Source organism: Silurus aristotelis (assembly GCF_946808225.1).
Source record: "Silurus aristotelis genome assembly, chromosome: 2".
Classification (NCBI taxonomy): Eukaryota; Metazoa; Chordata; class Actinopteri; order Siluriformes; family Siluridae; genus Silurus; species Silurus aristotelis.
Genome location: NC_139575.1, coordinates 21,044,274 through 21,067,682, shown reverse-complemented (window position 1 = coordinate 21,067,682; position 23,409 = coordinate 21,044,274). Strand labels below are relative to the sequence as shown.

At 38.8% G+C, this 23,409-nt stretch overlaps 1 protein-coding gene across 3 annotated transcripts; it reads left to right on the top strand.

Moving 5' to 3' along the window:
- Window positions 1–2,975: 2,975 nt before the first annotated feature.
- On the top strand, window positions 2,976–23,409 carry cttnbp2nla (CTTNBP2 N-terminal like a). 3 transcript variants are annotated; one of them, XM_083530205.1, is made up of 5 exons: window positions 2,976–3,107; window positions 8,147–8,254; window positions 16,257–16,520; window positions 16,703–16,810; window positions 21,017–23,409. In XM_083530205.1, exons 1-5 carry the CDS (start codon window positions 3,093–3,095, stop codon window positions 22,184–22,186), a joined length of 1,665 nt encoding a protein of 554 aa, XP_083386331.1. In that variant the 5' UTR covers window positions 2,976–3,092; the 3' UTR covers window positions 22,187–23,409. The 3 variants fall into 3 exon arrangements, with proteins under 3 accessions (XP_083386331.1, XP_083386330.1, XP_083386332.1); XM_083530204.1 differs by lacking the exon at window positions 2,976–3,107 and adding an exon at window positions 4,023–4,194; XM_083530206.1 differs by lacking the exon at window positions 2,976–3,107 and adding an exon at window positions 4,128–4,221.

Here is a 23,409-nt window from a genome sequence, read left to right as displayed (position 1 = left end):
TTTTTTGCAGTGTTTATAGAAATCGTGTGATTTTAGTTTTCTGGGAAAATTGTGGCAATTTAAACTGTCATTTTGTACAGAGGCAGTGTACTGTTGTAGTCAGTCAGGTACGGTTTTCTGTGCTATCTTCAGACCTCATTGAACACATGCTGCTTAAAAAGATAGGAGATGACAAAGATATAAAAGGTACACAGATACATGTGTATTTTCAAGAAACGGTTAAGCACGTGCGTCAAAACTGTCCAAAAAGAAATATGCAGTTAATAATCTAAGGGCCATAAACATTTTAGTTTTGTAAATTTACATTGGTATCAGCAAAATAATTATCTTCATTATGTGCCTTTAGGAAAATAGCCAACTTTGGGTGGCATCATTACACCAATTGATTTTTCTACAACAGGCCCATTGTGTTTTTTTCACAGCACTTTTATGAACAGCATTCATAAATAAGTAAGTGGCCAGGATGCCCTCAGACTTTTTGCTGAATTTTAGTGAAGTCCTGTTCTTAAAGTTCTTTTTCCTTGCAGCATGGTATAGTAAATAAAAACCTAACTAAGTTTTCTAAAAGCATGGTTAGTTATACCCTTTTCATAATCTCGTGCATCATATATACACAAGAACGTGAAAAATATTAGTCTTTTAATGTTAAGACCATTAATTACCTATTAATTATGCACAAGAATGTTCAACGTGCCTACATTTTAGATCAGTTGAATTTATGTAACCATGTAGTGATAACTAGAAACTTAACGAGACTGTAATGAAAAATCAACATCAGTTGTCCACAGATTTCATGTTATCATGAGGGCGGGAAGTGAAGTGGTGCGGTTGCAGGGAGAAGAGCTGGAGAAGGTGGAGGGGTTCAGGTACCTGGGATCAACAGTGCAGAGTAATGGAGAGTGTGTTAGAGAAGTGAAGAAAAGAGTGCAGGCAGGGTGGAGTGGGTGGAGAAGAGTGGCAGGAGTGATTTGTAATAGAAGGGTATCTGCAAGAGTGAAAGGGTAAGTGTATAAGACTGTGGTGAGACCTGCGATGTTGTATGGTTTAAAGACAGTGGCATTGACAATAAAAACAGGAGGCGGAGCTGGAGGTAGCAGAGTTGAAGATGTTGAGATTTTATTGGGAGTGACGGTGATGGGCAGGATTAGAAACAAGTTTATTAGAGGGACAGCGCATGTAGGACATTTTGGGGACAAAGTAAAAGATGCCTGACTGAGATGGTTTGGACATGTGCAGAGGAGGGACATGGGGTATATCGGTAGAAGAATGCTGAGGATGGAGCCACCAGGAAGGAGGAAAAGAGGAAGGCAAAAGAGGAGGTTCATGGATATGGTGAGGGAAGACATGCAGGTAGTTGGTGTGAAAGAGGCAGATGTAGAGGACAGGGGGGTATGGAGACGGATGATCCGCTGTGGCGACCCCTAATGGGAGCAGACGAAAGAAGAAGAAGAAAAAGAAGGTCTTTATTTTCCTAAGACTATTAACGCAACTGTTATAACTTATGGTATTTAGGGTAAGTTTAACACAATCCATAAGATACAGATTTATTCCAGCTGTAATTCACTATATCAGAATTCCATTGGGTCAAAAGTTTACATGCACCAAGTTGACTGGCTCTTTAAACACTATAAAGAAACTGATTTAAAAGCTCATGACTGGCTCAGTTAAACTACATTGAGAGTAAACATAAAAACTATAAAACGGTTTACATTTAGATCAGGTGCCCTTTTGCCCTATATATTAAGGGCAAACCCAAATAATTCAACCAAGTAATCTAAAAAAAAAAAAAAAAAAAGTCATTAATATTTCAAAATGAACAGTGGGAAAAACAAAACAAACACAAACATATGACCACACAATGCATTGTTCAGGAAAGAGTCACAAACAAAATCCCAGGGGATAAACAAACTGTGGTCCAAAAGATTCAAGTCAACCCAAAGACAATTACAAAGAAACTGATAAAGGACTTAGAGACATTAGATACAAAAATATGTTGCAGCCACCATTAAAAGAGTCCTACATCATCATGGCCGTAAAAGCCTCCAGGTCGACAAAGAAGCTTCTAAAAACAACCAAACAAAAAACCTGGTTTGCATGTGGTTACCAAGATGAAGGCAGACTTTTGAAGGAATGTTCTAAAGGTCGTTCAGATTAAGCAAAAAATAGGGGATCTTATAATTTAAAAAAGTGTGCTACCTCTATTGTGAAGCATGATGGTGGCAGCATCAAGCTGTGGGGGTGTTTTGCTTGTAATGGAAATGTCCAGGGTAAAAAAAAAAGCATGTCCAACATGGGGGCACAAAACCTTCACTGAGTCACAGCCGTTCTGTTAAAAGAAATGATCGGAAAATTCAGCAAATTATTGTGCGAAGCTTGTGGAAGACTACACCCAGCGTTTAATTACATTTCAAGCGAATAAAAGGCAATGCAGCCCAAATACTACAAAGTGTATGATTTTTTTTTTTACTCACCAAAAATAATAATAATAAAACAGTTTAGATTAATAAAACAGAAATAAGCCTATCTTGTTTATTTTTTGAAAAGGCCTTTTATAAATGAGAAAACTTGACAAAAAATGTCTTTAAGCATGGTGCATGTGGAGTTTGTGTGGGTAAAACGTGCTCAATATAGGATTTATTAAAGTTTTATGCAACTATTTCTGCATAAATAAAGTCTAAAAGGGTATTTTGAGGTACATAATTAGTCAGATATACTTTGAGAGTTGGAATTGCACTTCACACATCCTTAAACGTAAATTGCACTTTGAATGTTAGAAAAAGTAAATATTATAAAGAAAACAGATCTATTATCTCTACACTTTTCCAGGCAGTTGGACAGTGAGACAGAGAGACGGAGGCTGCACAAAGAACAAGATCCCGTCGCCAAACTTCGGGTAAAATCCCCGCCCCCTGCTGCTTATACCGCTTTCCTATTGGTCCGCAACTTTAACTCGACTCCGCTTATTGGCTGGTTGGGAATATCAATCATTGTAACTCGTTCCCGTTGTCTCTTCATCACGAAATGCGGTATGTAGGTTCCTCGTCTGTAAATCGAAATCTGTTAACCAGTGTTAGAAACTGAACACATCTGGAATGGCGCCGACGACGGTAAGAAGATTCATACCATTACTGACCAATGACATTCAATAATGCAACTTTTTTCTCCCTTTATTATTTTTCTTTTCTATGCGTGGGATGAAAGAAAGTACAGAGCAACAGTTTGCAAACTTGGTTCAAATCAGGTTAGTGTCCAGGCGTCTAGCAGCATGCAAAAAAAAACCCTGATCTAATGGCTTTTAATGGCTAAAACGCTATTCTGGGACATTTTGGGAGATCTGGTGGAGAACGTTTTGTGTAAATAAACTGGACAGCCTGCTCTTTGTTACTTTGCAGTGCAGGAGTCAGATATCAAATAACCACAGGATTCCTGTCACGAGCAGCCTAACACACTCACACATCCTACACACAGGACTTGCAATACTTGAAGCCTTGCACCACTATTCCTGCTGTAATCATGTAACTTTCAGGAAAAAAGAAAGACTTGCTCATAGCTCATTCATGCAAACAAATATTTTACAGGCACTAAGAAATATAAAAGTGGAGCAAAGTGTAAAGATCCATGTTTAATACAAAAAAAAGATAGACATAACAAAATAAATTGAGCTACGAATAACTAGACACATAATCAAGATCATTTTGTACTAGAAGGTCATGCACTTTCTACAGCCTTCTTAATTATGATCCTCTTATAATATTTATTGAGAAGAACAGACTCAAAATCTGAGTCCAAAAGGCCGCTTCTGCATTTAAGTCCACTGCAGAAAAGAGAGAAAGGAAATCACGAATGCTATATCCAATAGGAAAAGCACTTGGAATTCAGTCAAGGGCTGTCTGCTGTGGAGCCTAAAGGAATGTCGGCACACTTTCTGAAGTGGTTGGACATGTTTAACACCGTAGTCCTGCTGAACGCTCAGGGCCAGAGAGGAAATGCCATATTACTGATCCATATAAGGAGCAATGCAAGACTGGGCTAAATCCCAAATGAACATTCAGTGCACTTCACTGAATGAGGAATAAGTCATTTTGTCCCCTGTATAGAGAGCAATTTGGAACTCTGGATTTTGGATTAAAGACGTAAAGTCGAGAAATGATTTGTAGAGGTGGAGAACTTTTCAAACTGCAGGCTGAACAGCTGGTGAGATCTTAAAGGGACATGGATAAGGTCTGGCCAGTACCATTGTAACGCAAAATTACATATATAGGATTAATATAGCAGTGATAGCTTTATGGTATTGTGCTGTTTAAATGTATTAGTACAGGATGTGATTCTGTAATGACTGTAGAGGCAGGAGACAAATGATCATCATCCTAACAGTTAGCTAACACCTTTAATATCACCTTGAATAAATAATAAATTGGCCCTGTGTACATATTTTATCAACCTGTATGAAATACTTATGATGCAGATCTTCTCTTCTACGCTGTAGGATGCTTTGAATGTATATATCTTGGCAGAGGAATAATTTTCTTTTCCAATATTTTTCTTTCATTACTAGTGTGGTTGGACACAAACCATGAAAGCTCTCAACGCCACTAAAGTCCACATAGCTTCTTGGTACCAATTAAGTCTATAAAACACAAACAGCATTTATGGGAAAACTTGACAAGTTAATGCAAACATGAAAGTGTTAACACAGCCATGCTGAGATTAGTGGTAACAGTTTGATGAGGGAGAAAACTGTACTTCGTTGCAGTCTGAATTCTTGATCTAGTACAGTAGCCCAAATAGTGGTTTCAGAGTGTGTTATGTAACTTAATACTCATCACTTCATGATGTGGAAACTTTGGCTGACCAGAGTAATCTCAGTGTGAGAAAGCAAAAGTACTGGCTGTGCCTGGAGAGGTGCGAGTGCTCATTTTAAATAGATCTTTATGCCTTTTTTTCTTCTTCGTTGTTAAATGGGTTCAATGAGAGACTAGTTGAATGTGTGACTTTAATCATTTTCAGTCAATTCTATTCATTTTGCCTTAGTTGAGTTACAATTAATTGAACAATTCTGATGTTCTGAGGATTACTGAGACAAAATAGCACTGGTTGTATGCAATGAAGCTTTGGCACACATGGAGAAAATAGATGACCCTCGGTTTTTGATGTTTTTTTCTCATGACCCTTGACTGAAAAGTAGATGTACCATCCAGATGTGCATGCATATACATGCATATATATTGTAGATCTTTGAACATCTGTGAGAACTTCTCTCTTCTCCAAGCTTGCTGCATATTTTATGTGTTTTTCTGTCAGTATTAAAATAATACATTCTGCTAAGAAATGATCTGGATGTTACAGAGATTGAGTAGAACTGCACAAATAGTGTTAAATAGTGTGCAGTGTTTAAGCACAAGGGATTCCCAGCATTGTGGTTTGTATGAACAAGCTCCCAAGTAAGCATCAGATTTCCTTCGACTCCCTTTGTCTCAACCTGAGTGTTTTTTTTCCCCAGGCATTGACTGAGCTATATCGGGTAATTCCTCTACTCTCCAAACAGTGCACCTACTCAGGCCTCTACCTGGGTTAATTATTCCCATATGCCTTCCCTATTTTTATCCCTACCCTAGATACCTTCAGGAACACTTCTGTTTTTGTGTCCTGAATGTTTGGAATGGTCTGAATGATCAGGGGGACTAACCATTTTACAAAATAGCATTCTGGTGCAATAAGAATCGTACTCTGTAGAAGTTGAGTATATCAACTTGACATGAAAAAAAAAAAGGTTCATAATGCTTCTAATATTCAAATATATTTATGTTGATTATATTCTATCCAAAACACTACTGTTTTAACATCAAAACAGCAGAAATACTTCCATAAAATTTGCATGTCACTCTCGACTAGTCTTGCACAAGGTTTGCACACCTGTGTTTGGACGGTGTTTAGGTCTGGGCTTTGGTTTGGCTACTCAGGGACATTCAGAGAGGTGTCCCAAATCCAGTGGCATTGTCTTTGCTAAAAGCTCCAGGTTGTGCTGACAGATGAACCTCCGTAGTGTGTACTCTGGAGCAGGCTTTCTTCAACGACCTCTCTGTATTTGGCTCTATTCATCTCTCTTTCAGTTCTGACCAGTCGCTGTGTCTCTACCACTGGAAAGCATTCTCTTAACATGTGACCATGACCATGCTTCACCATAGGAATGATATTGCTAGTTGATGAGCAGTACCCATTTTTCACCATATGTAGCACTTGGAGAGTCCTTTAACAAGGGGGTGGCTTTTGTGCAAACTTTTAAACCTCTTTTAGAATGGCCATTGATTTATTGATGACCTCCCTTAACAAGGCCCTTTGCCAGGGAGCTCTAAGAGTAGCCATAGTTGGTCTTCCATCATCTTTCAACACCTTTCAGGTCATAGTAATGAAGACTACTGTGGTTCTGGGAACATTCAAGTCTTTAGGAATGGTTTTATATCCTCACCTGGATCTCTGTCTCAAAATACTTTAATAGCAGAGGCCTGCAGAGAGTTTCCTTGACAGGATGATTTATTTTGGTCTGACATTCATTTTGGTTTATTTGGTCTGTGCCTTTTTGCATCATGTTGAATCAATTGTGGACTCCACTCATGTTCTCGAGACAGCTTAAGATAATTCAACTGAACTCAATTATTTTAGAGTGCCCTAGCCAGAAGTCTTAATACTTGATTTTTAACAAATAGCTTATTAAAATTTTCCTGTTTTTAACATTTGCATATTTATGATGTACTATGTGTGGAGGAATACCATCAAAAAGTAAAATAAATCATGTAAATCCTATATTATACAATCTGTAAAAAGTTTTACAGATTGTATAATATAGACTTGTCATACTCACTACTTTGAAAGAAATAGCTTTGTCTTTATCTCGAATCAGGAGAGGCTTTGAGGGTTTAAAAAAAAAATAAAACACTACTTATAAGCGTGCCATTTTCACGAGCCATCACACTCGCATATCTGTGCATATCTAAAGCAGGCAGGATTCTTCCGTCTCCTGCAAGTCTTCAAGGCGTAGTGTAAGCGTGCACTTGGTTTTTCTAGTAAGGTACAATGCAGTGAGTGTTGGGTTAAAATATTAAAGCAGCAAATGAAGAGTTTAAATTTGGTAGTGTAGAATGCAGGATAAACACAGAGCAATAAAACTAATGTTTAGACACACAACCCAGAGTCACATAAGGGAAAAAATAGAAAAGAATACTTATTTTTTGTCAATGCTTAGCAGTACAACAAACATACACTACACTGATGGTGGTAGTAGTATAGCAATTTTAGAAATAGTAAAAAAAAATTACAAAAGTAGACATGTTAAAATCATACATTCGCACTTCACATAACATTTATTGAACACATTGATCAAAGAAAGTTATTGCATTAACATGTTAATATTTCTCCACATGCAGTTGCCCAGTTGTAAATGGGTAGATGGTGAATGTAGGGACACCAGGTGCATGGAGGGGGATGTCAGTAGGACAGAGAGCTAGCCAATATATCATTTTATTACATTCTATGATGGAGCTTTTGTTTTGTTTTATGCATTCAAGAGATGAAATTATGTAAACACTCTTATTATATTTCAGTTGCATAATGCCAAATGTTTTACCCAAGACACATGTTCAAGCACTGCATATTTTGCAGTGGATAAATAATAAAAATGTCTTTGTATGGAGACACCACTGTATCTTATCATATATGATGTCCGTTTTCTAATAAAAGATAATATGTACAGGGCTACATTACTTATATAAGTGGCAATCGTTCTTAAGTGATTCATTTATTTGAGGTTTTCAGAAGAAGTCTTCAGAGTGAGCACTAGCAGTCAGGAGTTTTCTGAGGATGAAGGTCTTTTTGTGGTTTCTCTACATTTTTGGTCATAGCATCAAAAAAAAAGGAAGCTGTTAAGGAGCAACTGATTATGGCAAGTGCAGCAGAAGTAATAAGAAAAACTGACTTGTGTTTTGGAAGTTTTACAGTATTAAATGTAATTATAATGTGATAAAAACATTAAAGTTTTTTTCATTGCCACACTTTTTTTTTTTATCACCAATGAGGCTGAAGTTTACTTCCTCACATCACTAAAGAGTTCATAAGTCCTGAACTCATGCTCTTTCTTGTGTTTTGCATGCAGGAGTCCAGGCTGAATGTTGATGCTCTGAGTAAGAAAGATGTGCTGCTGCTCTTCAGTGTGCTGGAGGGAGAACTGGAGGCCCGAGACCTCGTCATCCAGGCACTCAGGGTGAGTGAGTAATAGTGAGTTCTGCTCTTTAGATCTTTACTGTAAATGGTGCTGCTATTCTTTCCCCTTAATGCACACAGATACTGGCATATGACCAAAAGCTGCATGAGTCCTGAGAGACTCGATGTCTTAGTGGGAAATTTCCATTTTGAGTCCCCATTTGAGAATAGTTAAAACACCATTTCCCCTGCTCCACAAATAATTTAGAGAACAACTAAAGCATGCATCAGTGACTGCATTGTTAATTGCCCTTCTTCACCTCATTTTACTGGCTCCCTGTAGCTGCCTGCATCCAGTTCAAGTCCTCGCTTGCCTATTGAGTAACCAGTGGAATTTTCTGCCGCCTACGTGGAATCATTCATCAGGGCTGGTCCATGCAGATCGGCGAACAAACAACACTAAGGCTAGGGTTACCACTAACTCACTGTCTGCAGGCATAGATATAGTTTTGAAAACACTCCTCTGATTTGTTTTCTCCCCTGGAAATTTTCCATCCACAAGCCAGCTTTACTGTATCATACTAACGTTACCAGCCTGGGACGATTAAGGTTAGGAAGTGGTTCTTTCAAGAAACATGAAGCCACCATGCTGGGTGACAGGAAAGCAAAACACACTTTCTGCTCTCTTCAGTAACTATGGATTCATGTAGCATACACCACAGTGTATTTTATCCACGCAAAACACGATTTTGAAAACACAAGGCTATTCATTCACACTTTCATGAGCAAATCAGCCCATTTATGGTATATTATAACGTGTTATGTGAAGTGCCTCAACTTTCAACTATCATTAACTTTGTTAATAATATGAGTATTGAGCAGTACAGAAGTTAAAACCGTGAAAATACCAACAAGGCCAAATGTTTTTATATAAACTTTTATATTAAAAAAGATTTATGTGTGTGCTGTCACTCAAGTGGAAATACAGTTTATGATTACACTTGAATACAGAATGTTAAGTGCTTGTATAGGTCTTAAAAAATTCAATAGTGCAGATATCTGAATTGCAAAAACTCAAAAACTAAAAAAAAAAAGATATAAAAAATTCAAAATAAACTTAAATGTTTATGCCTGACATCTAACACTTCCATCATTTATGTTCCAGTATATAACACATGCTGTTTATTATCATTAAATATATTGGCATTCTGTTAATTTAATCCAATCTGTAAATTCCTTTATTTATGTCATTGGATAAAACCACCGACTTTAAATGAATAAATTAACAAACAAAGACAGATAGACAAAAAGACAAAGAGACAGACAAACTGAATGACTAAATATAGCAAATGTGACTGTTGGTGAGACATAAATGTTATTTGCTACACTTTCACACTAATGAATAATAAACAACGAATGATATTCATACATACTTCAATATTGAGCCCTGGCATAAAACTATTCAAAATATAATCAGACCACAAGCACAGCATTTCCAAAGCATTTCTAAAACTAAGCACACACAAAACCATGCCTTGTAAGTGGAAGGGAGATGTTTTAATTGCAGTTCAGGATCCGTTAGTTTCAGTGTTTTACCTGGTTCTTAGGACACATTAGGTTCAGGTTTAGATATTCCCATATTTCCATGACCGTTCATGATTATATTCAAAGTCGTCAAGTGAAGTTTATTTCTTTAGCGCTTTTCACAACGGACATTGTTTTAAAGCAGCTTTACAAAATTTAAGAGTTAAGGTGAACGGTGTGTATTTATCCCCGATGAGCAGCCTGGGGTGACTGTGACAAGGAAAAACTCCCTTAGATATTATAAGGAAGAAACCTTGAGAGAAACCAGACTCAAAAGAGGAACCCATCCTCATTTGGGTGACATCAAGAGTGTGATTATAAATATTTAAACAATACAGAACACTGGAGAGAGAGAGCTAGCATGAGCACCGGAATGTGTGATTATGAGTAATGTCCTTTCTACAGTCTTATACAGTCATTGGAACCTGGGTTCAGAATTAAACCTGGTCTTAGCTTCAGACTGTGAGAAGTCTGCCTCTCTCTGACCAAACAGGTGGCATGCAGGATGCCCCAGAGACATACTCCACTTGTACCAGTCAGTAAAATTCAAATGTGCATGTGGCATGTCTCCTCTAATCAGACCAATGTGTTTTTCTCATGCCTTTTTATTTACAGAGACATGTAGTGTACTCCAACTTCCTTGATGGCCCTGGAGCCACACTTGTGAGCACAGCTAAAACCTACACTGTTTTCAGTTAAAACACATAACAGCCACGTCTGCTTCTTATTAAAGCAACTCTGACTTTTGTCTTCCTTTTTTTTAAGGCCAGTAAAGTATAAAAAATCCATGAAGCCTTGCTATGGGTTTTGCATTGAAAATGATTTTCTTAGACCCTTAACCTTTTTGTTAGGTCATCTTTAACTTGTGGTATTTGCTTTGTGGCACTTAAATGTAGCTGTTACAGATGGGCTCTCACAAATTCCTTATTAGAGATGACCCTGGATTTGAGTAAGCTTTTGTATAGTGCATAGGCTGATATAGACAATTTTACCAAAAAGTGATTTTTGCTGGGGGGGGGGTTTTTGTTGTGATTTTTCATTTTCCTTCCAGAGCTTGAGCTGAGGAACATTTGATTTGATTTTAATCACAATAAAACCCTTAACTGCACAGTGTTGACAAACATGCACACAAAATTATTGTACATCTGCTGACACACAATAACAATTCTTTGTTTAAATAATTGTAATTTGATAATGCATAAATTATTCCCTAAACTAGGTTGTGTCTAATAGCTGATTTTAGAACATAAGGTCAGTATGTACATGCCCCCACATTTTATTTTTACCCAGTATTTATTTTTGTAAAAATTATCATTTTTACAGTTTATGTAATTTTTTATCCACTACCTGGCTACCCAGTCTTTCTCTTTTAGTTAAAAACACTTACATGTGAAGGTGTTTTATAAGTGAACAACACCATAATTCTACACAGATTTGACACTGCCATGATAGTCAGAACCTCTGTATACTTAAGAGTAATATATATTTTTTACAGGGTAACAGTTTCTGTGAGTTTACTTTTAAATATTTGATATTCCAGTAAATTATGCGAATGTGTTTGGAGAAAGAAATCTGATTATTTAAACAACTAATTGTTGTGTGTCAGCAGATGTACAATAGTTTAGTGTGCATGTTTGTCTGCATTGTGATGTTAAGGCTGTTATTAATGATATATGAAACTCGATTCATGTGTTTGGATTTATTTTTTCACCAAGTAGCTTTTGGGATTTAGTTTTTTTCTTTTCTGTGAGTTTTCTTTGGTTAACAATAGCAATCTTTCAGCGGTGTTAAATGGGTTTATCTTGTCATCTCCTTCACACTCATCCATTGACGCTTAGTCAGTATATGTCACTGGCTTTTTGTGTGGAAAAACAACACAGAGACATTGTTGTATTGTGCAAGGGTCTGGCAACACACTGAAATGTTTTTATTTTATGTTGTTTATAGACCCTAGTGCATTATCTCTAATTACACTAAGATTGTTTTGCCTCCTACTTCCTGCAGTAAAGTCAAAGTTCTCGAGGACAGAGTCTATGTTTAATCCAAATTGTGAAAGTGATCCATTTTTTTAACGTCCTGTCAAGAAATAAGGAAGTAGGACCAACCAACGTCAAAATCGTGTTTTCCATGTCTTTTGTTAGCAAAAAGTGAAGCAAAGAAACCTATTTGTAAGATGCTTCTGTTCAAAAAAGAGGAACATTTTCGTAAAGTGTTTAGTACACCAGTAGAATAGCATTCACTTTATTTGGGTTTAAAGGGGGAGACGTTAATTAAAGCAAGAATCAGTGGTTTGCTAACAGTGTGTTCAAATAAAATAAATTCAATGCAAGGTTATTTGTAGTGCTTTTAAAGTACACATTGTCCTATAGCAGCTTTATAGCAATATATAAAATATGGATATAAATATATATAAAATACATATATAAATGGTGAGACCTGCGATGTTGTATGGTTTAGAGACAGTGGCATTGAGTAAAAAACAGGAGGCGGAGCTGGAGGTAGCAGAGCTGAAGACGTCTGAGGTTTTCGTTGGGAGTGAGGAGGATGGACAGGATTAGAAATTAGTTTATTTGAGGGACAGCGCAAGTAGGACGTTTTGGGACAAGGGGAGGGAGGCGAGATTGAGATGCTTTGGACATGTGCAGAGGAGGGACATGGGGTATATCAGTGCTGAGGATGGAGACGCCAGGAAAAAATAAAAGAGGAAGACCAAGGAGGAGGTTTATGGATGTGGTGAGGGAAGACATGCAGGTAGTTGGTTTGAAAGAGGCAGATGTAGAGGACAGGGGGGTATGGAGACGGATGATCCACTGTGGCGACCCCTAATGGGAGAAGCCAAAAGAAGAAAGTGGTTTATAGTGTGGTTTCTTTTTTTTTTTCAATATAGCCTATTTTCTATGCAGAAAAAGTCATGTTACAAATTCTTATTGATCCAGGGGCTACTTTTTTAGTAACTTCCTGATTAAACTTGTATCTTCTTACAGCAGAAATGCAGGCCATCAGTGACAGGAGCAAATCTGCTCTTTATCTACAGTTTATCTACAGCTTCCTCAGCAAGATATTAATAGTAAAGAAGTTTGTTTTTAAGTCAAGAACTATTTCAGTAAACAATACATAACCTGTGAAAAGTTTTTGTAATCGTATAAATACTTGTTTGAGCAGCCAAAATAAATTTTTTTGTGAATTACAGAATATAACAATTAAAGATTACAAAAAAAATTGCAGCATTAAATCAAAGTAACTGTGGGGCAAATAATTTTTTTTATAAGTGTAACGGAGTCGTTTTTAATGCCTGCTTAATGTAGGTTTGAAACGATTCTTGGAGTAACAAAAATTTAAATACAAAAAAAAACATCTAGGCAAATTTATTGCCTCAATGCTTCGTTTAGTCCATTTAACTACACACGGATCATTGTGTTTCCCCACGGACCATTATTACTGATGCACCACCCACTAAAGTGCTCTGGACAGGTAACACAGAAGACATTGCAGAATGAAAAAAATGGAGGAACAGAGAGAAAGCAGCGAGGGGTGAGGAAAAGATTGAGGCCCCAAAAAAAAAGGGAAAGGAAGAAAACACTGTACAGTGGGTTGACTTTTTATTTTTATATATTTAAAATTTTTATATTTTTATTTATAATTTTTTTATTTATATATTTGTATTTGCAGTTTGATTTAAAAGGGCAGTTAAATGCATGAAATAAGTTTTGTTTTGACAGATATTCTTGTATATAATTTAATTTAAGCAATAATATGTAATTTTTTCTAAAAAAGGAAACAAATTACTCCTTCGTTTTAAGAGATCTGTCTTATGTTCTCAGGTTATATTTAGTGTTGCTTTTTAATAAAGAAAAACGACTTATCTGATTACTCGATTAATTTGTAGAATACTCGATTACTAAAATAATTGATAGCTGCACCCCTACTTAAATGTTTTGTAGGATTTGTGGTGAATTATCATTTTAGAAAGCACATAAACAGATTAGATTATTCCTCTTCCCAAATCCAGATCCAGGTTCATAACAGTGTAATGTAAAATACATTTTCATCAATAGTTACCTTGTTAAGGTACGGTTTTAAGTATAATTTCAGGAGATTTCTGGAATACAAATTAGTTACAAGTAGAACTTGACTTGGTTGACATTGAGTTCCACTTGTTACAGATTTGTAATTTAGTTATAATTGCAGTGAGACAAAATCAGAAATAAATCTTATCATTGATTAAATTTAGAGCAAATTATTTGAACAGACAGCTTCAAAACATGTACTAAGATGAGTGAAATAAAAAGACAACAAAATAGATTCTTTTAGGATTTTAGATAATATTGTTTAAAAAGAAATTTATATTTCATATAAATGGAAATTATTTACTTTTGTTCATATTTAGTTATTCCTTTATCTTGTTATGGTTTAAATGATGAGTTTGTTTATATTTTTGGGAAACTGAACCAAATATGTTTATTAGAAAATATCACAAAGGAAACAACTGTGGGAGCAAACAGGTTTGGTTAAACTTTCCGCAGCATTAAATAGGTTTGGAATTAAAAAATGATTACTGAAACTGGTACTGGGATTAAATATCAAATCTAGAAAGAACTGGTGATCCATCCAGGGTGTATGTTAATATCCACTGTAGTTATTACCAAGGGATTAAGTGATTAGCCGGAGAAGAAGAGAGGAGAGAGGAAATGGCAACTCGTCTCTAAATTTGTATGATAAAATTCAGATTCTGCTGCTCCATTGTACAAGCCTAATGCCCAGATCTGCTGTGGACTTTGTTTCTCTTCCATGTGAAGTTAAGGGAGTGAAGTGGGGGGTCGGCGTTGTTCACTAAAGAATGTAGAAGGAGAGCTTTTGCTTAACAGAGGCAATTATCGTCAAGCCAGTTGTTCATCATCTTCAAACATAAACATGACCCTCCTTTTTTTTTTTTTTTTAATTTGGAAAAAACTCTTTTACTTTGTTTTCCTGGTACATTTCTCTCTTAGGATTTAATTTGAAGAGATGTTCTTGAGGCTCAGGGATTTTTGTAATGAAAGGTTGTTGTTTGTCTTCAGTGAGTAGCATTAGGTTGGAAAAATATAAACCAAAATCTCTTGTGTTTATAATGGGTTTTATTCGTTGTCGTACGCATACGCACACTAAGCTTCCGCCATATTTTCCATATTTTGTGTGTGTTCTTAAGACATATTTATTGTAGGAATATTGCCTCTATTAATAGGCAAGGTAAGCCCTCTGTCTTTATTTCTCGTTCTCTCTCTCTCTCTCTCTCTCTCTCTCTCTCTCTCTCTCTCTCTCTCTCTCTCTCTCTCTCTCTCTCTCTCTCTCTCTCTCTCTCTTTCTCTCTCTATGTGCAATGTAGGACTGTTTTCTTTTACTGTCTTCTGCCATGAGTCCCAGAATCAGTGGCATAGAGGTCACAAAGCCCACTAGCTAGACCACCAAGAATTAAAGAGATTGATGATTCATAGCTGTTTAGATTTTGTGTGTATGTGGGGCAGTTTTTTGTAGTCAACTGTAGTCAAGCATTTACTGATTTCATTGGCTGGACGAAAGACCTGTAGAACATCGCCGTAGGATTTCAGACAGTCACGATATAATGTAAAAATGTTCCGTTTGGGTTTTTACCATCCTGGCAGTTTATGATTCATGGGAAACATTTTCCCATATGTTCCCATAATTTCCCACTTTAGCATGCACATGCTAAATTAAAGTCAGGATATAGAGACATAAATAGGTCAAAACACACACATACGCGCACACACACACACACACACACACACACACACACACACACACACACACACACACACTAAGCACTTGGTTCTTCAGGTTTCTGTCTCTAAAACTGTGCTCTCTTACTGTTCTTCTCTCAATTTTTTCTTTCTTAGCATGTAGACATGAGAAGACATAAGCATATTATTTCTATAGAAGTTCTTTAGACTCTCTTTCTAGTTTGTGTAACTCCTTTCCAAACTATACAGCTGTGTCCTTGTTGCCTGCTGACACAAGCAGCATAAAATGACTTCTCCAGTTGCTTAAGACTCTCATCTAGCATTGACCTACTGCAGGCAGAGTTTCCTCTTTGCCTTCATGGACATCCCGCATCTTCTCTGCACAAAATACATGAACGTGAAAGGCCATAGATTAAGTGTATCATGCACATACACAGTGAACTTCAGAGAAGGGAAAATGTTATTCACAGCAGGGTCATGAGCTCTGTATCACTGTGTTTCCTGTTTTTAAAGAGAACATGTGTGGAATGGAGAGAGGGGATCGAAGCACACTTACAATACTCTTCTGCAAAATTCTTATTTTTTCTAACTTTAGTTACATTTTCGCACACGTCCTGTATGTAATATAGAAAATTACTTATATAAAAATTGTGATCCAGACAAATCAAATCTCTCATACCTGAGTGCTGTGTGCTTTTAATTTTCCTTTCCCTATTCATTTTGAATTTCTTGTCTATTGTGTAGGGACAGCGCAGGGAAACATATATATGGGAGCGCTATGGGAAGTATGATCTGAGCGATCCCTTCCTGGCCCTTCAGAGGGACAACGAGGCTCTTCAGAGCTCTGCCCGGGGCACAGGAAATGGCACGGGTTTTCCTCAAAGACGAGAGAGAGACGTCAGGCACTCTGATCCACTGAGCATGCTCAGGCTGGTGGTGGGACACTGCAGGAGAATGCAGGAGAAGATGCTGAAACAGCTTGCAGCTGCTGAAAGCAGGCACAGAAGGGTGAGCCAGATGATGGGCCATTTGTACATTTTGGTTACAAATACTAAATAGATTTTAATTTTACATTTGTCTGCATTTGTAAGCACACTTTTCCTTTTCTCACTATAATTGGATACTTCTGTTTTGAGGGTTAATAGGTTATTACTGTTTGCATCTTTTGCGCCCCAATGTGGTGGTTTTAGGTCATTGCAGACTTAGAGGAGGAGAAGAAGCGGCATGCTGAGGACACAGCTGAGGGAGATGATGTCACATGCATTTTAGAGAAAGAACGAGAGCGCCTCCTACAGCAGGTACAGAACATTGCACCACTTTTGGCCAGGTTTGAAAAGGAATACTAGCATACTGAATACCGTTTCAGTAAATGCTCTATGACACATATTACTTCTTGTTGTATGCAGAATAGAACCCAGCCATTATGGATGCACAAGCCAGTGTACTCTTAGTGCCGGTCCCAAGCCAGGGTAAATGGGGAGGGTTGCGTTAGGAAGGGCATCCAGCGTAAAACATGTGCCAAATCAAATATGCGGATCACAAATGAGAATTTCATACCAGATCGGTCGAGGCCCGGGTTAACAACGACCGCCACAGGTATCGTTAGCCGACAGGGTCCTGGTGGAAATTGGGCTACTGTTGGCCGAAGGAGGAGGGAGAGAGGAGGAAGACGTCTACGGAGACGGCAGGGAAAGGAGCAGTGTAGGAGAGTGGAGGTCCGGGTTGGTACTTTAAATGTTGGTACTATGACGGGTAAAGGGAGAGAGATAGCTGATATGATGGAGAGGAGAAAGGTAGATGTGTTGTGTGTTCAGGAGACCAAGTGGAAAGGGAGTAAGGCCAGGAACATTGGAGGTGGGTTTAAACTGTTTTATCATGGTGTGGATGGAAAGAGAAACGGTGTAGGGGTGATTATGAAGGAAGAGTACAGTAAGAGTGTAGTGGAGGTGAAGAGAGTTTCTGATAGGGTGATGATCGTGAAGGTGGAAGTTGAAGGGATGATGATGAATGTCATCAGTGCCTATGCTCCACAAGTTGGCTGTGAGATGGAGGAGAAGGAAAAATTCTGGAGTGAATTAGATGAAGTGGTAGATGGTGTACCTAGGAAAGAACGATTGGTGATTGGGGCAGACTTTAATGGGCATGTAGGTGAAGGGAACAGAGGTGATGAGGAGGCGATAGGTAGGTATGGTTTTAAGGAGAGGAATGTGGAAGGGCAGATGGTGGTAGATTTTGCTAAAAGGATGGAAATGGCAGTGGTGAATACTTATTTTAAGAAGAAGGAGGATCATAGGGTGACGTATAAGAGTGGAGGAAGGTGCACACAGGTGGACTATGTGCTATGCAGGAGATGCAACCTGAAGGAGATTGGAGACTGTAAGGTGTTGGCGGGGGACAGTGTAGCTAGACAGCATCGGATGGTGGTCTGTAGGATGGTTTTGGAGGCGAAGAAGAAGAGGAGGAAAGTAAGGTTTGAAAGAAGAATAAGATGGTGGAAACTGAAGGAGGAAGAGTGTAGTGTGAGGTTCAGGGAAGAGGTCAGACAGGGCCTCGGTGGTGTTGAAGAGGTGTTGGATGATTGGGCAACTACTGCAGGAGTGATGAGGGAGGCAGCTAGAAAAGTACTTGGAGTGACATCTGGAAATAGAAAGCAAGACAAGGAGACGTGGTGGTGGAATGAGGAAGTGCAGGAGAGCATAAGGAGAAAGGGGTTGGCAAAACAAAAGTGGGATAGACAGAGTGATGAGAAAAGTAGGCAGGAGTACAAGGAGATGCGGCAGCAGGTAAAGAGGGATGTGGCGAAAGCCAAGGAAAAAGCATATGAGGAGCTGTATGAGAGGTTGGACACTAAGGAAGGAGAAAAGGATTTATACCGATTGGCCAAGCAGAGGGACCGAGCTGGGAAGGATGTACTGCAAGTTAGAGCAGTAAAGGATGGAGAGGGATATGTGTTGACTAGTGAGGAGAGTGTGTTGAGAAGGTGGAGGGAGTATTTTGAGCAGCTGATGAATGAGGAAAATCAGAGAGAGAGAAGGTTGGACGATGTGGAGTTGGTGAAGCAGGATGTAGATAGGATTAGTAAGGAGGAAGTGAGAGCAGTGATTAAGAGGATGAAGAGTGGAAAGTCGGTTGGACCAGATGACATACCGGTAGAAGCGTGGAGATGTTTAGGAGAGATGGCAGTGGAGTTTTTGACCAGGTTGTTTAACAGGATTTTGGAAGGTGAGAAGATGCCTAAGGAATGGAGAAGAAGTGTGCTGGTACCGATCTTCAAGCATAAAGGAGATGTGCAGTCTTGCAGTAACTACAGGGGAATTAAGTTGATCAGTCACACCATGAAGTTATGGGAAAGAGTAGTGGAAGCCAGGCTGAGAGAAGAGGTGACAATCTGTGAGCAACAGTATGGTTTCATGCCGAGGAAGAGCACCACAGATGCCTTATTTGCTTTGAGGATGTTGATGGAGAAGTATAGAGAAGGACAGAAGGAATTGCATTTTGTATTTGTGGATTTAGAGAAAGCGTAAGACAGGGTGCCAAGAGAGGAGTTGTGGTATTGTATGAGGAAGTCAGGTGTGTCAGAGAAGTATGTGAGGGTGGTGCAGGACATGTATGAGGACAGTGTGACGGCAGTGAAGTGTGCAGTAGGTACGACAGACTGGTTCAGGGTGAAGGTTGGACTGCATCAAGGATCGGCCCTAAACCCTTTCCTGTTTGCAGTGGTGATGGACAGGTTGACGGACGAGGTCAGACAGGAGTCTCCCTGGACTATGATGTTTGCGGATGATATTGTCATTTGTGGTGAGAGTAGGGAGCAGGTTGAGAAGAGCCTGGAGAGGTGGAGATATGCGTTGGAGAGAAGGGGAATGAGAGTCAGTAGGAGTAAGACAGAGTACATGTGTGTGAATGAGAGGGAGGGCAGTGGAGTGATGCGGTTGCAGGGAGAAGAGGTGGAGAAGGTGGAGGAGTTCAGGTACCTGGGGACAACAGTGCAATGTAATTGAGAGTGTGTTAGGGAAGTAAAGAAAAGAGTGCAGGCAGGGTGAAGTGGGTGGAGAAGAGTGACAGGAGTGATTTGTGATAGTAGGGTATCTGCAAGAATGAAAGGGAAAGTTTATAGGACTGTGGTGAGACCTGTGATGTTGTATGGATTAGAGACAGTGGCATAGAGTAAAAGACAGGAGATGGAGCTGAAGGTGGCAGAGCTGAAGATGTTAAGGTTTTCGTTGGGAGTGACAAAGATGGACAAGATTAGAAATGAGTTTATTAGAGGGACAGCGCATGTAGGATGTTTTGGTGACAAGGTGAGGGAGGCGAGATTGAGATGGTTTGGACATGTGCAAAGGAGGGACATGAATTATATTGGTAGAAGAATGCTGAGGATGGAGCCACCAGGAAGGAGGAAAAGAGGAAGGCCAAGGAGGAGGTTCATGGATGTGGTGAGGGAAGACATGCAGGTAGTTGGTGTGAAAGAGGCAGATGTAGAGGACAGGGTGGTATGGAGACGGATGATCCGCTGTGGCGACCCCTAATGTGAGCAGCCGAAAGAAGAAGAAGAAGAAGAAGAAGTTGTATGCAGAATAGCGTGCAGTGTGTGAGAGATATTCACTGGCAAACTACACAGTCATGTGACCACCTGCTAGTCAAATTCACTTTAAAGGACAATGCAGTCTAAATGTCCAGATTTATTTTGGCGCAGTAGATTTTTACTGTGACTTTTACTTGAATTCAGACTGTCTGAACTTTAATCATGCATCGTTTTTACAATTATACAACATTGCATTACAAGATTATTTTGTGAGTTCAAAATACACTAGACTTTCATTTAAAGCTGAAGAGAAAACTAAACTAAAAGTATCAAACATTACAGTTAGTTTAGGAAGTGAAAGCTTTAAAGTCCTTCTTAAAAAGAAAGAGAGAAGAGAAATACAGATATAAAATGCAAATATTTTATTAATTACACAGTAATCTGTAGAAAAATGGACATTTCAAATGGATCATATTCATACAAAATCGGGTATTTATTCATGAGCTGAGAACAGCTCACTCTTCCTTTTTTTATTTTGTGTGTTGGATTTCGGTGTGTGTGTGTGTGTGTGTGTGTGTGTGTGTGTGTGTGTGTGTGTGTGTGTGTTGGAACATATTCATGAGGCTGGCCATGACTGCATACCTAGAAGTTTGGTCCAATCTTTATGTTGCCTGTGGTATCTTTGTCATGCTGGAAATGCCCATGTTATGCTTTTAAAAAAATTATGGATGAGTAGTGTGTATATACTTTTCATTTTAATTTTTTATTAACAGTGCCAGTGCCCTTTTTGAAAAAAAAGGGGAATTCACTTCTTTCAGCATCTTTTGTTGATTATTTTGTTAACTGAGCGTTCTTGGCTTGTATGTAGAGATTAGGATCGGAAAAATGTTTGACGCAAAATTCGCAAATCTGCCGAATGTCATTTCGAAAGTATGTATTTATTCTTCACCTTATAACAATTGGTTTTGTGTGGTTTTAGTTGGAGTTTGAGAAGAGAAAGTTCTCCCGCATGGAGAAGGAGAACAAGCGATTGCAGGCTCAGCTGGAGGATGAACGCGTCCAGCACAAGCAGCTTATGTCTGCGCTGGGGTGCGAGTGCAAGCGATCAAACTTGCGTGCCCACGAGGAGGGACAGCGTTCTAGTGAGCTTAGTCGCCGCCTGGAGCGCCAACGTGCCACCAATCAAAGCCTGAGGGCAGAGCTTGAGGAGGAGAAGAAGCTTGCCATGCAGATGGAGGCAAGGAGGGAGGAGCTACTGGCAGAGTTCGATACCGAAAGGGAGCTGCTGGCTCTGCGGCTGAGAAGAGAAGAGGCATGCAGCAGTGCTCTACAGGAGGAGGTGGAGAGGCTGAGGAGAGAAGTGCAACAGCTCAGGGTAGAGGAGGACAAGGAAGAGCCTGGGAGTGAGTTTGGGGTGGTGGATGGTGAAGCAGAAAAATCGGACATGATCCAGCAAAAGATTAACAGTCATGAGACTCCAGTGGAGGAAGGAGGGAGTGGTGTGAGGAATGAAAATGGAGTTTTTTATTCCACTTTAAGCCCTGACCATAATGAACTGACTAATGGGAATGTGTCACCTGCTAATCTGAAAAACGAGAGTCCATCAGCCTGTGGCACAGAATCCTCTCCTGAGACAAGGTCCTCCTCTAGCCTACAGGCTGCCTACCAGGCTGGGATCCAGCAGCGTTTCCATGCAGCACGTCACAAATTCCAGTCTGTCGCTGAGCATGACTCGCATCTGGTCTCACCTGTCTCTCATTCCCCTTGTGACCTTTCACCCTGTGCCACCACACATCCTCCAGCAGAGGGCAGCAACACCAAACAGGCGGCTCACAGCTCAGCGACTCAGGCTCTCAGCCGCTTCAACACCAAAACGGCATCAACACCTCACGGTTCACCTAATGGCACAGACTTCCATGCCTTGTCTCCTTCAGGAGCTCTGTCTCCTGGTATTCGCTCTCCCACTGTCCCCAGGGTTGATAGAGGCATCCCTCCACCCATTCCCCCTAAGAAACCGGGCCTGGCTGAAACCCCTCCGTCCCCCGCCACCCTCCGAGCTGCCCACGTGGCGCAGATTTTAGCCGGATTTGGGCGTAAAAGCACAGAAAACAGCAAAGAAACAGATCTACTCTTGTCTTCTAGTAGCTAACAAGCACATTTTAATCCACTGGCCATGGGTTCTGTCATTGCTAGATTATTATTTTTTCATTATTCCAGATCTCTTGCTGCCAAATCATCAAGTTTATACCTGCTATTAATTAATACCGTTAATCACCACTGTTATTATACGAAGTAATATAGTATATAGTTATACTATATAGTATATAGTTATACTATACGTCAAGAATCACACCAGGTGGGTCATGCTCTCATACAAAAGTAATCCAAAGCCTGGTTGGTATAACATTTCGATTCCCCTTTCAAATGAGTTTTCATGTATAGCAGCAAAAAACATATAAACGTTGCCCCTATAGTGTAACTCTCAGTGGATGAGCAATGGATTCAGACTATTAATATAAACCATAACTCATTTATGTTCGAGCTTTCGAATTATGTTCAGTAGTAATCAGTATCTAACAATAGTTTTAATAGTGTTTTATAGTTTAAGGCTCTGTTGCCTGTCCAACAATACACATTGTAAATACGGAATAAGTTTTAAAGCAATGTGATATTACTCAAAAAAAAAGTAAGCATTTATCTTGAAACAAGAAATATGTAACTCATACATATGCTTCCTGCATTAAAACACAATTGAGCTGTTGAAATTATCGTTTGTAAATTATTTAAAAAAATTTTTTTTCCAAAAAAGACACTGAAGGGTTTTTTGGACTTTTAGAAAGTTCTGTCAGAAGCAAGTTGGGAATTTGTACAACTACAGTTTATGATGGATCATTGCATGTAATTTTCATATATGAATCCTCTTTGAGTAGCCAGGTTTTTATATTTTTACACTTCTGATGCAGATGTTTGTCATATATTTGTATCTGATATGTTCTAGTTTATACACTGTAATGTATGTATGTCACAGTTCGTATGCAGCAGACGAACATGTTTTGAGTTGCTTTTGAAATGTGTTCATATGTATATAAAATATTCTATATTAGTTATTAACTTTAAAAGTTCTGCTTTAATGCTATAACTGTGAGAAATCACACGAAGTAGCACAACCATAAAACATCTTTATTTTGTTCATGTTTTATTATTTTTATGTCACACACGTGTAATAAATGTTGTTCTTTACGTTGGTTAGTTACCCAATCCAATATGTGTTCCATAACAGTATTATATAACATAATGTACTATTATTGTCTATGATTTTGGATAGTATTCCTTTGCGTATTAAATATATGCATGGTCATAGCATCAAACACA

Coding starts and splice junctions, on each gene's coding strand:
- cttnbp2nla (XM_083530204.1), top strand. CDS start 4,147: ATGATTTGTAGAGGTGGAGAACTTTTCAAACTGCAGGCTGAACAGCTG. Junction 4,195..8,146: donor AACTGCAGGCTGAACAGCTG/GTGAGATCTTAA, acceptor TTTTGCATGCAG/GAGTCCAGGCTGAATGTTGA. Junction 8,255..16,256: donor TCGTCATCCAGGCACTCAGG/GTGAGTGAGTAA, acceptor TCTATTGTGTAG/GGACAGCGCAGGGAAACATA.